This window comes from Mustela erminea, chromosome 10 (genome assembly GCF_009829155.1).
Source record: "Mustela erminea isolate mMusErm1 chromosome 10, mMusErm1.Pri, whole genome shotgun sequence".
Lineage (NCBI taxonomy): Eukaryota > Metazoa > Chordata > Mammalia > Carnivora > Mustelidae > Mustela > Mustela erminea.
This window is the reverse complement of record NC_045623.1, coordinates 71,035,220-71,049,285: the sequence shown is the minus strand read 5'-3', so window position 1 is coordinate 71,049,285 and position 14,066 is coordinate 71,035,220. Positions and strand designations below refer to the sequence as shown.

Genomic DNA, 14,066 nt, shown 5'->3' with positions numbered 1-14,066 from the left:
CATAATACTATTAATAATAGATGACATTTATTGAGCACTTAGAAAGTGCCAGGCACTTTACATGTAAATTTTATAACGAATTCAGTTTAGTTCAACAAGCATTTAATTAATACCTACAGTGTGATAGATTAATAACACTGGTTTCTGTCTTTAAAAACTCTCATTTTGGTGCATTCAATCAATGTTTGTTGAAAGAATAAGTGAATAGATGGATGAAAAATTGATCGGTTTGGATGGTACTGTGGGGTAATAACAATACCACAGGCTCCTCCTCTCAATATCTATGGTGTTGGGAAAACACTTACCATCTCTTAGCCTCCATTTTTTAATCTGTAATATAGGAATATGTAAGCTCTCCCTTGCAAAACTGTTGTGATAATAGTGCCAGAAATGTAAAATATGTAGAAAGAATAGGATCTCAGTAAGTGAGAGTAGTTATCATTATCATCATCATCATCATCACTACCATAATTAATACTATTTTATTTTACTTATTTTATTTATTTTATTTTTTAAAGATTTTTATTTATTTATTTGACAGACAGAGATCACAAGTAGGCAGAAAGGCAGGCAGAGGGAGAGGAAGGAAAGCAGTCTCCCTGATGAGCAGAGAGCCTGACATGGGGCTCGATCCCAGGACCCTGGGATCATGCCCTGAGCCAAAGGCAGAGACTTTAACCCACTGAGCCACCCAGGTGCCCCCTTAATTAATACTATTTTAAATAAGCCTATCAAACTCTCCTCACCCTTGCTATAGCAATGAACAAGTATAACTTTAACATCCACAAAGCATGTAACATCTATATAGAAATGCCACAAAAAAAAAAAAACAAGCAAAGCAAGGGAAATCTAAACTCTAGTTCCCATGTTCTATACAATGTTCTATACAACATGTTCTTTGTTATTTTACATAAAATATATTACATAAAAATTTGTTTGTTATTATACAACAAATATATACAATGTTCCACTCAATGTTCTATACAACATCAATGCTCAGGCTAAGAAACAAAAATAAAAACAACATAGAATCAGCTTCAGTTATGTTTCCAAAGATACCATGATAAGAGGCCAACAAGAACAGGAAGTTTATCAAATAACAGACTATACCTTCCCTAATAATGGAGTGCTGGTCACTCCATATAAGGAACCATGTTCCTTATTACAGCATTCTCAAAGAGCCCTAGATCTAGAGCCCAAACAATAGCTATCAAGAAACTCAACTTACTCCCCTCAGTGCTAGTGAGGCTAAGCCCTAGCCATTCAGCAAATAAACTTTGAGACCTGGATCAAATTCCCAACCAGAAGGAGGCCCCATTCTGATCACTTACCATTTGGGTCTGCTTGTAGATTTCACCATAGGGGCCATCCCATCTCTATATAGACTCTTGGTTTTACTGAAGTTAACAATGTTGAAAATGACTCTCTGAAAAAAAGAGAAAAGTTTATCAGAAGACTATGCTTTGCAAGTTGTCACTTCTTGATAATCAGGAATGGAAATTATAAAGCAAGGTTAGAAAAAACCATATGAAATAGCTACCAACAATATAATAAGAAAAAATGGTGCCTGCAGAATATCAAAGTATTTGTGCCATCTTAGTATAGTAGTCAGGAGCACAGACTCTGGAACCTACTCTACCACTTTCAAGCCAGGTGACCTTGCCAAGCTACTAAACCTTTCTATGTCTCAGTTTCTTCATTTGAAAAATGGGGATAATAAAGTACTTAGGGTACTTAGAATTACTGATGATAATTAAGTAAGGTAATATATGTATAGTGTTTGGAGCTATGATTTGCATATAGTTAATGTTACATAGATTTTAACTATTATTATTAACTACTCCCTTTCTCCAGGCTGACCTAAAGTTTATATGGAAATGAGTAATAGTATTACTAGAGTAACAGTGTTGCATTTAAAGTTCAAAAAAGATAACTGAATGCAAAATTGAAATTAAAATGTTCTGTAACTGTTCAGCACCCTTTCACTAGACCTGGAGGATACATGTCCCCTTTTGCACTTCCTTTTGTTATCCTCTGTTCGGGGCCAGGGGTTCTGAGCTTAACCCTAATCTCAGCATCAATTTGTAGGAGCATATGTTCTTGGATAAGTCCCTTCCCCTCTCCGGGTTTCACCTTTAAAATGGGGGAGTGGAGTGCTCTAGATACTAAAATCTTTCCAGAAGGGTAGTAGAGTTAAAAGAGATCAGCCTTAAAGGAAAAAAAAAAAAGCAAAAATGAACTTTGGGGGACTTTATCAATATCAAAAGCTTCTGCACAGCAAAGGAAACAGTCAATAAAACAAAGAGGCACCCCACGGAATGGGAGAAGATATTTGCAAATGCCAGTACAGACAAAAGGCTGATATCCAGGATCTATAAAGAACTCCTCAAACCCAACATACACAAAACAGATAGTCATGTCAAAAAAATGGGCAGAAGACATGAACAGACACTTCTCCAATAAAGACATACAAATGGCTATCAGACACATGAAAAAATGTTCATCATCACTAGCCATCAGGGAGATTCAAATTAAAACCACATTGAGATACCACTTTACACAAGTTAGCAAGACAGGAAATAATGTGTGTTGGAGAGGATGTGGAGAAAGGGGAACCCTTTTACACTGCTGGTGGGAGTGCAAGTTGGTGCAGCCACTTTGGAGAACAGTGTGGAGATTCCTTAAGAAATTAAAAAATAGAGCTTCTCTATGACCCTGCAATTGGACTACTGGGTATTTACCCCCAAAGATACAGAGGTAGTGAAAAGAAGGGCCATCTTACCCCAATGTTCATAGCAGCAATGGAGAGGAGAAGGGAGTTGAGGGAAATTAGAGGGGGAGATGAACCATGAGAGACTATGGACTCTGAAAAACAATCCAAGGGTTTTGAAGGGGCGGGGGGTGGGAGGTTGGGGGAGCCTGGGAGTGGAGGGCACGTATTGCATGGAGCACTGGGTGTGGGATATAAACAATGAATTCTAGTACACTGAAAAGTAATTTAAAAAATTAAAAAAAGAGAGATTAGCCTTTGTTTTGGTAAAGAATTTATTATTACAAGTGGAGAGGAGAGATGGGGAAAGAGAAGAGTATTGGGGATAAAAGATACTCAATGACCATTGAAATTAAGTCCAAAAGAGAGAAGATGAGGACCAGAGCAAGGGCAGGAAGAATAGTCAGAGAAATAGGGAAACTTTCAAAAGGTTACCATAGGCTAGTTTTTCTATCCATAGGTAGTGAAAGAGAAGGAAGCATCAAAATTCACATATTATTGCATTGAAATATTTATTGTGTGATGTATTATATAATATCAAGTGCTAGGAATTTTATACATTTTTATAAATGTTTAAATATTTTTTCTATAACTAAAATTAAGTATTTTCTATAACTAAAATATTAACCTCTCCATTTTACAGATGTGGAAACTGAGCTCAGAGAAGTTAATCAATTTGTCCAAAGTCATGCAATTAATATATGGAGAGTTGACATTTAAATCTAGGGAATAAAAAAGATAAGTAAAATGTCCATGATCTCTACCCTTGAGTTATTCACTGAAGTTCCAAAATTCCATAACTATAACCAAGCCAGATTTGTAAAGGGCAAAAATGAATACAATGGCAATTTTTTAAGCCTTTAAAATTTTGTTTTCTTAAAAGAGAAAATCAAAACTATCTTCTCTGTCTTCATATATGGGACTACCATAGAATGCTTTGTTCTATGAAATTAACTCTTAGGAATAGCGTGTTTTCCTTTCTGCTCAGAGACCCAGCTACCAATCACCCATCACAGGGCATTTCAGTTGCAGACCTCTCTTCTGTCATTAAATTAAGTCATAAAGAATGCCCAAGACTCTTCAATTATTAATAACCTGGACCTGCCTCTTGTCAGTTCAATTACTTCTCCCAGGGTCTTGACTACTGTCTGACTTAAGAAAATCAATATCAAGGTAACAAATGGCCTTTGAACTTTACAGGGCTAATTTCCCTTTTCTCTTCTGAGCTTTTCCAGATGTCATATCCATTTCCAGTGAACCTGGAAGCCATGCTGCACTTTTAGGATCTAGATTAATGCTAAGTATAAGGGAAATCTAATATAGAAATACTGTTCATCTGTGAAGCTGGAATAAAGAAATGAGAAAGTGAAATATCCATTGATCATCAATATCCTACTATTCTCGGCACAGGAAGATTTCCCAGATCTTTTAAATATGCTATATTATTTAGCTGTTCCATCCATAAACAAAAGTTATCTATTTTAGCCCAATTTTATACATGAAGAAATTGAAATAAAGACTCATAAAAACTATACTTTCTCTATGACACTCCATGAAAAAAGAACAACATCTCTTGCCATTCTCCACCCAAACTTTTTTTTTTTTAATTTTCCAGCCTATTGAGCAAGCCAAATGTGGCTGTGAGAATCAAAGGTATGTGGAAGTAGGCAGTGCAGGAAATGTTGGCTCCCTGTATTTTACACTTAAGTATCTATTATTTACCCCAAATACATCACAAGAAATGGCATCCATAAGGCAATGGTAACAACAGTCATAATAGCTAACAACTCCTAAGTACTTTTCTATGAACCAAATTCTGAGTTAAGCACTTGTTCACAATATTTCAGTGTTTTGTATATTAGAATCACCTCATAATATGTTAGAATCACATGATAACTTTTAAAAACTACTGATGTTGGGCCTCAATTTCAATCATACACTCTGATATCAGATGAATTATTACATTTATTTTGAGGATAATGAACTTTTTGAGACATAGACTATTTATTATCCCTTATTTATAGATGACGCAAGTAATATTGAGATTACATTAAGTTAATAAATAGCAAGATCATGGGCATTCTAGACAGATACATCTGGACTGAAACCCAGTTCCCTACTAGTTCTTTGAACATGGGCAAGATAATTTTTTCTATTGATTATTTATATTTAAAATTGTAATGATAACAGCATTCTAACAAACTTCTATAAAAATCTATGAGGTTAAGTTAATCACCCAGTACATTGTACCTACCTGATAAGAGGTACTCAATATTTATCAAACCTTCCTCCTTATCTTCAATAAAATGGGAAATTTTGATTCTCCTTCCTTTCTTCCTTTAATTTCTCTTTCTTTCTTCTTCAGATTTAAATTTTTAATCTAGGCTTCTTGTTTTAGCAGTAAGGCTTTCTAGGTCAGAGCTCTGTAAATAGTGACCTGCAGCACACTGATAGGCTGGGGATGGATTCTAGCTCTCAAGCCACCATATGTGAGGTCCAGAGCTCTGTCTATTCTGACAAGCAGTTCATGTTGCTATGGAGGAGTGCAAACTTCATTCTAGGTGTAAGCCATGGAAGAATCCAGTGTGGCCAGAGATATAATGATGAGCCTGCACGCTGGCTAGCCAGTGGAATTGATTCTCTGGCTTTGCATATTTCCAATACTTTTGTCTAATCATGAATAGGTTTCGACTTAAGGATATCCAAGCTACTCCCAGGGACTATTCTAAATAGACATGTACATGATATTAAACAAGAGGGTCATAACAATTTTAAAATATTTCATTACCTAAAAACATTTTATTAAAAGTCTGATTATATGTGAAAATCATTTTATTTGCCCATGAAATTTCAACATTGCAATTATGAGTGAAAGGTAAGGGACAGCAGTTGAATGACTTAAATATTATTTCATACAGTTTAAATATTTGAACAGTTTTAAATTTTTTATCACTTTATTGTGTGAACAGTTTCTCATTGATGATGGTGACTATTAAGATTTTGAAGAGGTTGTCACTGAAAAGTCTTGATTAGGAATAGCATGTATCTATTACAGAAATAAAAGCCTCATATAAAAATGATATGTTCCCAGACACAAACTGAAGAGTTTCAATTAAAAATGTGAAGATTGATTGATTGATTTTTAACATTTTAGAGAGAAAGGAAAGAGTTGTATTCAAACCTAAGTCATGACAGCTGCCTGGGATAATACACAATCTTCACAAAGAAAAGAGTGCTCCAGGAGGAGGAGTCAAGATGGCGGAGAAGTAGCAGGCTGAGACTACTTCAGCTACCAGGAGATCAGCTAGATAGCTTGTCTAAAGATTGAAAACACCTGCAAATCCATCGGCAGATCGAAGAGAGGAAGAACAGCAATTCTGGAAACAGAAAAACAACCACTTTCTGAAAGGTAGGACTGGCAGAGATGTGAATCCAAAGCGATGGGAAGATAGACCCCGGGGTGAGGGGCTGGCTCCCGGCAAGCGGCAGAGCAACGGAGCACAAAATCGGGACTTTTAAAAGTCTTCTCTGCTGAGGGACATTGCTCCAGAGGCTAAACCGGGGCGAAGCCCACACGGGGTCAGCGTGGCCTCAGGTCCGGCAGGGTCACAGAAGGATCGGGGGTGTCTGAGTGTCGCAGAGCTTGCGGGTATTGGAACGGAAAACCGGCTACAGAGACAGAGCCGACAGTAAGCTCACACCTTGAAACAGCCACAGGCTCGGTGAGCTTGGAGCGCGCCGGAGGTCAGGCAGATGGGAGTTACTGGGTGCTGTTCTCTGAGGGCACACTGAGGAGTGGGGGCCCCGGGCTCTCGGCTCCTCCGGGCCAGAGACCAGGAGGCCGCCATTTGTATTCCTGTCCTCCGGAACTCTACGGAGAGTGCTCAGGGAACAAAAGCTCCTGAAAGCAAACTCGATCGGATTACTCAGCCCGGCCCCTGGTAAGGGTGGTGCAATTCCTCCTGGGGCATGACACTTGAGATTGACTACACCAGGGCCCTCCCCGAGAAGATCAACAAGAAATCCAGCCAAGACCAAGTTCACATACCAAGAAGTGCGGTTTCAATACCAAGGAGAGCAGCATAAATCCAGAGGAGGAGAGAGAGAAGCACGGAAATCATGGCATTCTCCCTGTGATTTTTTTTAGTCTTGCAATTAATTAATTTTTTTCTTTTTCATTTTTTTTTCTCACTTTCTGGTAATTTTTTTTTAACTTTTACCCATTTCTTTTTTAATGTTTTTTAACTAGTTTATCTAATATATATATTTTTTCTTTTTTATATTTTCTTTATTTGTTTTCTTTTTTTTAATTCTTTTCTTTTCTTTCTTTTTTTTCTCTTTCTTCCTTTTTGAACCTCTTTTTATCCCCTATCTCCCCCCCTCACAATTGGGGATCTCTTCTGATTTGGTTAAAGCATATTTTCCTGGGGTTGTTACCACCCTGTTAGTATTTTACTTGCTCCTTCATATATTCTTATCTGGACAAAATGAGAAGACGGAAAAATTCACCACAAAAAAAAAGAACAAGAGGCAGTACCGAAGGCTAGGGACCTAATCAATACAGACATTGGTAATATGTCAGATCTAGAGTTCAGAATGACAATTCTCAAGATTCTAGCAAGGCTTGAAAAAGGCATGGAAGATATTAGAGAAACCATCTCGGGAGATAAAAAAGCCCTTTCTGGAGAAATAAAAGAACTAAAATCTAACCAAGTTGAAATAAAAAAAGCTATTAATGAGGTGCAATCAAAAATGGAGGCGCTCACTGCTAGGATAAATGAGGCAGAAGAAAGAATTAGTGATATAGAAGACCAAATGATAGGGAATAAAGAAGCTGAGCAAAAGATGGACAAACAGCTACTAGACCATGAGGGAAGAATTCGAGAGATAAGTGACACCATAAGATGAAGCAACATTAGAATAATTGGGATTCCAGAAGAAGAAGAAAGAGAGAGGGGAGCAGAAGGTATACTGGAGAGAATTATTGGGGAAAATTTCCCCAATATGGCAAAGGGAACGAGCATCAAAATTCAGGAGGTTCAGAGAATGCCCCTCAAAATCAATAAGAATAGGCCCACACCCGTCACCTAATAGTAAAATTTACAAGTCTCAGTGACAAAGAGAAAATCCAGAAAGCAGCCCGGGAAAAGAAGTCTGTAACATACAATGGTAAAAATATTAGATTGGCAGCTGACTTATCCACAGAGACCTGGCAGGCCAGAAAAGGCTGGCATGACATTTTCAGAGCACTAAACGAGAAAAACACGCAGCCATGAATACTATATCCAGCTAGGCTATCATTGAAAATAGGAGAGATAAAAAGCTTCCAGGACAAACAAAAACTGAAAGAATTTGCAAACACCAAACCAGCTCTACAGGAAATATTGAAAGGAGTCCTCTAAGCAAAGAAAGAGCCTACAAGTGGTAGATCAGAAAGGAACAGAGACCATATACAGTAACAGTCACCTTAGAGGCAATACAATGGCACTAAATTCATATCTCTCAATAGTTACCCTGAATGTTAATGGGCTAAATGCCCCTGTCAAAAGACACAGGGTATCAGAATGGATAAAAAAACAAAATCCATCTATATGTTGCCTCCAAGAAACTCATTTTAAGCCCGAAGACACCTCCAGATTTAAAGTGAGGGGGTGGAAAAGAATTTACCATGCTAATGGACATCAGAAGAAAGCAGGAGTGGCAATCCTTCTATCAGATCAATTAGATTTTAAGCCAAAGACTATAATAAGAGATGAGGAAGGACACTATATCATACTCAAAGGGTCTTTCCAACAAGAAGATCTAACAATTTTAAATATCTATGCCCCCAACGTGGGAGCAGTCAACTACATAAACCAATTAATAACAAAAGCAAAGAAACACATCAACAATAATACAATAATAGTAGGGGACTTTAACAGTCCCCTCACTGAAATGGACAGATCATCCAAGCAAAAGATCAGCAAGGAAATAAAGGCCTTAAACGATACACTGAACCAGATGGACATCACAGATATATTCAGAACATTTCATCCCAAAGCAACAGAATACACATTCTTCTCTAGTGCACATGGAACATTCTCCAGAATAGATCACATCCTCAGTCCTAAATCAGGACTCAACCAGTATCAAAAGACTGGGATCATTCCATGCATATTTTCAGACCACAATGCTCTAAAGCTAGAACTCAACCACAAAACGAAGTTTGGAAAGAACCCAAATACATGGAGACTAAACAGCATCCTTCTAAAGAATGAATGGGTCAACCGGGAAATTAAAGAAGAATTGAAAAAAATCATGGAAACGAATGTTAATGAAAACAGAACGGTTCAAAATCTGTGGGACACAACAAAGGCAGTCCTGAGAGGAAAATAGATAGTGGTACAAGCCTTTCCCAAGAAACAAGAAAGGTCTCAGGTACACAACCTAACCCCACACCTAAAGGAGCTAGAGAAAGAACAAGAAAGAAACCCTAAGCCCAGCAGGAGAAGAGAAATCATAAAGATCAGAGCAGAAATCAATGAAATAGAAACTAAAAAAAAAAACAATAGAACAAATCAATGAAACTAGGAGCTGGTTCTTTGAAAGAATTAATAAAATTGATAAACCCGTGGCCCGACTTATCAAAAAGAAAAGAGAAAGGACCCAAATAAATAAAATCATGAATGAAAGAGGAGAGATCACAACTAACACCAAAGAAATACAAACTATTATAAGAACATACTATGAGCAACTCTACGCCAACAAATTTGACAATCTGGAAGAAATGGATGCATTCTTAGAAACGAATAAGCTACCACAACTGAACCAGGAAGAAATAGAAAGCCTGAACAGACCCATAACCAGTAAGGAGATTGAAACAGTCATTAAAAATCTCCAAACAAACAAAAGCCCAGGGCCAGACGGCTTCCCGGGGCAATTCTACCAAACATTTAAAGAAGAACTAATTCCTATTCTCCTGAAAGTGTTCCAAAAAATAGAAATGGAAGGAAAACTTCCAAACTCATTTTATGAGGCCAGCATCACCTTGATCCCAAAAGCAGACAAGGATCCCTTCAGAAAAGAGAGCTATATATAGACCAATATCCTTGAGGAACACAGATGCGAAAATTCTCACCAAAATACGAGCCAATAGGATTCAACAGTACATTAAAAGGATTATTCATCACGACCAAGTGGGATTTATTCCACGGCTGCAATTTTGGTTCAACATCCGCAAATCAATCAGTGTGATACAACACATCAATAAAAGAAAGAACAAGAATCATATGATACTCTCAATAGATGCTGAAAAAGTATTTGACAAAGTACAGCATCCCTTCCTGATCAAAACTCTTCAAAGTGTAGGGATAGAGGGCACATACCTCAATATCATCAAAGCCATCTATGAAAAACACACCGCAAATATAATTCTCAATGGAGAAAAACTGAAAGCTTTTCCACTAAGGTCAGGAACACGGCAGGGATGTCCATTATCACCACTGCTATTCAACATAGTACTAGAGGTCCTAGCCTCAGCCATCAGACAACAAAAGGAAATTAAAGGCATCCAAATCGGCAAAGAAGAAGTCAAATTATCCCTCTTCCCAGATGATATGATACTATATGTGGAAAACCCAAAAGACTCCACTCCAAAACTGCTAGAACTAGTACAGGAATTCAGTAAAGTGGCAGGATATAAAATCAATGCACGGAAATCAGTTGCATTTCTCTAAGCCAACAACAAGACAGAAGAAAAAGAAATTAAGGAGTCAATCCCATTTATAATTGCTCCCCAAACCATAAGATACCTAGGAATAAACCTAACCAAAGAGGCACAGAATCTATACTCAGAAAACTATAAAGTACTCATGAAAGAAATTGAGGAAGACACAAAGAAATGGAAAAATGTTCCATGCTCCTGGATTGGAAGAATAAATATTGTGAAAATGTCTATGTTACCTAAAGCAATCTACACATTTAATGCAATGCCTATCAAAGTACCATCCATCTTTTTCAAAGAAATGGAACAAATAATTCTAAAATTTATATGGAACCAGAAAAGAGCTCGAATAGCCAAAGGGATATTGAAAAAGAAAGCCAAAGTTGGTGGCATCACAATTCCGGACTTCAAGCTCTATTACAAAGCTGTCATCATCAAGACAGCATGGTACTGGCACAAAAACAGACACATAGATCAATGGAACAGAATAGAGAGCCCAGAAATAGACCCTCAACTCTATGGTCAACTAATCTTCGACAAAGCAGGAAAGAATGTCCAATGGAAAAAAGACAGCCTCTTCAATAAATAGTGCTGGGAAAATTGGACAGCCACATGCAGAAAAATGAAATTGGACCATTTCCTTACACCACACACAAAAATAGACTCAAAATGGATGAAGGACCTCAATGTGAGAAAGGAATCCATCAAAATCCTTGAGGAGAACACAGGCAGCAACCTCTTCGACCTCAGCCACAGCAACATCTTCCTAGGAACATCGCCAAAGGCAAGGGAAACAAGGGCAAAATGAACTATTGGGATTTTATCAAGATCAAAACCTTTTGCACAGCAAAGGAAATAGTTAACAGAACCAAAAGACAACTGACAGAATGGGAGAAGATATTTGCAAATGACATATCATATAAAGGACTAGTGTCCAAAATCTATAAAGAACTTAGCAAACTCAACACCCAAAGAACAAATAATCCAATCAAGAAATGGGCAGAGGACATGAACAGGCATTTCTGCAAAGAAGACATCCAGATGGCCAACAGACACATGAAAAAGTGCTCCATATCACTTGGCATCAGGGAAATACAAATCAAAACCACAATGAGATATCACCTCACACCAGTCAGAATGGCTAAAATAAACAAGTCAGGAAATGACAGATGCTGGCGAGGATGCGGAGAAAGGGGAACCCTCCTACACTGTTGGTGGGAATGCAAGCTGGTGCAGCCACTCTGGAAAACAGCATGGAGGTTCCTCAAAATGTTGAAAATAGAACTGCCCTATGACCCAGCAATTGCTCTACTGGGTATTTACCCTAAAGATAAAAACGTAGTGATCCAAAGGGGCACGTGCACCCGAATTTTTATAGCAGCAATGTCCACAATAGCCAAAGTATGGAAAGAACCTAGATGTCCATCAACAGATGAATGGATCAAGAAGATGTGGTATATATACACAATGGAATACTATGCAGCCATCAAAAGAAATGAAATCTTGCCATTTGCAACAACATGGATGGAACTAGAGCGTATCATGCTTAGCGAAATAAGTCAAGCAGAGAAAGACAACTATCATATGATCTCCCTGATATGAGGAAGTGGTGATGCAACATGGGGGCTTAAGTGGGTAGGAGAAGAATAAATGAAACAAGATGGGATTGGGAGGGAGACAAACCATGAGTGACTCTTAATCTCACAAAACAAACTGAGGGTTGCTGGGGGCAGGGGGTTTGGGAGAAGGGGGTGGGATTATGGACATTGGGGAGGGTATGTGCTTTGGTGAGTGCTGTAAAGTGTGTAAACCTGGTGATTCACAGGCCTGTACCCCTGGGGATAAAAATATATGTTTATAAAAAATAAATAATTTAAAAAAAAAAAAGAAAAGAGTGCTCCAGGGAAGGAACATTGGGGCAGGGTTATATATTTTGTTTTGTTTTACATACAGAATTACACATCATGATGAGGAAGAATAGTCCAGAAAGTTAGGCTTTTTCTTGTATTTTTATTAATGTACAAGTCAGTATGACTTTAATCTTATGGGAGCCAAAGAAATTCTTTTGCTTTTCTTTCTTTCTTTTTTTAATTTACTGAATTTTATTATTTATTTATTTATTTATTTATTTATTTATTTATTTATTATGTTTGGCTAGCCAACATATATTATTACATCACTAGTTTTTGATGTAGTGTTCAACGATTCATTAGTTGCATATAACACCCAGTGCTCATCATGACACGTGCCTTCCTAAATACCCCAAAACTGGCTACCCCATCCCCCCACCAACCCTCCCTTCTGTGACCCTCAGTTTGTTTCCCATAGTCCAGAGTCTCTCATGGTTTGTCTAAATAAACTTAACATTTGATTTCCTCTTTATAATTTGGGTTTATTTTTAAATTATGTGTTAATTTTTTTACCAAATTTCATATGGTTATCCAAGAAATGTTCCCCAGTTACCCTAATATTCTGTACAATATCATCTTCTCTGTGTGAATTAATATTATTTTCTCTACACCTAGGCATGAAAAAGTTGGACAAGACTGCCATAGATAACCTTTTGGAAAGTCCTAGAAACCATAGGTATGTTTGGGAAAATTCTTTACTTAATGAGTTCCTAATAAATAGAAATCCACAGATGCCAGAAAAATACAGAGGTGCAGAAAGCAGGTTATTGGTCTTGGTATCTAGGAACCTACATTTTAATATCCATACAAGGATAGCAAATGAGGCCTTAACTCTGCATGAGCCAGGAGTTTGGAATGAGATACCTCCATAAATCCAGTACTCTCAAAAGATATAGTATTAATAGAACTATGTTCTAGAAAGAAATCACTCACAAGCAGTGTGAAATGAAAAAGAAGCATACCTAACTATTTCTGGGTTTGGGGTAGAAAAATTAATTTTAAGAAATGGGCCAGAACATTTTTACATTTGGTTTGAAACTATACTACAAGTTGGACTTAAGAACCCAGGTCAAATATTTAAAATAAATTTAGTTAAAGGCAGATATCCCTGGAAATATCCCTATATCCCTAGTAAAAACAGTGAAATGTTGCTTGAAATGCACATATTTGCAGCCCAAGAACACAGAATTTCCATAAACGAAGACCTGTGTGAGGTTAAGCTTTCACGCATATTTATAAAACATATAAGGAAATAATCCACACTAAAAGTGAGACTCAACCAAAAAATAAATAACTGAATTTGGCCACAGAGAATTTCAAGTCATAAAACTGTCTGGTCAACTATAAGGAAAGTATTTTTGAAATGACTAAAAAATTAAAATAACATTTCAAACAGATGAAAACAAACAAAACACAATAAAAAATTAAAGACCAGAAGCATTCTCTAAAAAATTAAAGAGGGCTTCTAGAAATACATTTTTTATACTAACTGATCTTAAAATTTAGTAGACAGGTTAAAATGCAGAACAGATGATATTTCCAAAACTCAACATAGTGAATTAACAAATATGACAAAAGGATACTGAGGAAAAAATAAGAATTTAAATTAGATATGAGTTTATAAAGAGTGATAAGAGAAACTGGGAGAGGCAAAAATCTCAAAAGAAAATGCTATTCAGATTCA

At 37.0% G+C, this 14,066-nt stretch overlaps 1 protein-coding gene across 2 annotated transcripts in view; it reads right to left on the bottom strand.

Moving 5' to 3' along the window:
* The window catches only part of AGBL4 (ATP/GTP binding protein like 4), a 1,622,967-nt gene that overhangs the window by 765,244 nt on the left and 843,657 nt on the right, over window positions 1-14,066 (bottom strand). For both annotated transcript variants that reach the window (XM_032303312.1, XM_032303313.1), the window contains exon 4: window positions 1,332-1,426. In XM_032303312.1, the coding sequence (XP_032159203.1) occupies window positions 1,332-1,426 (95 nt within the window). The remainder of the gene's footprint in view (window positions 1-1,331; window positions 1,427-14,066) is intronic.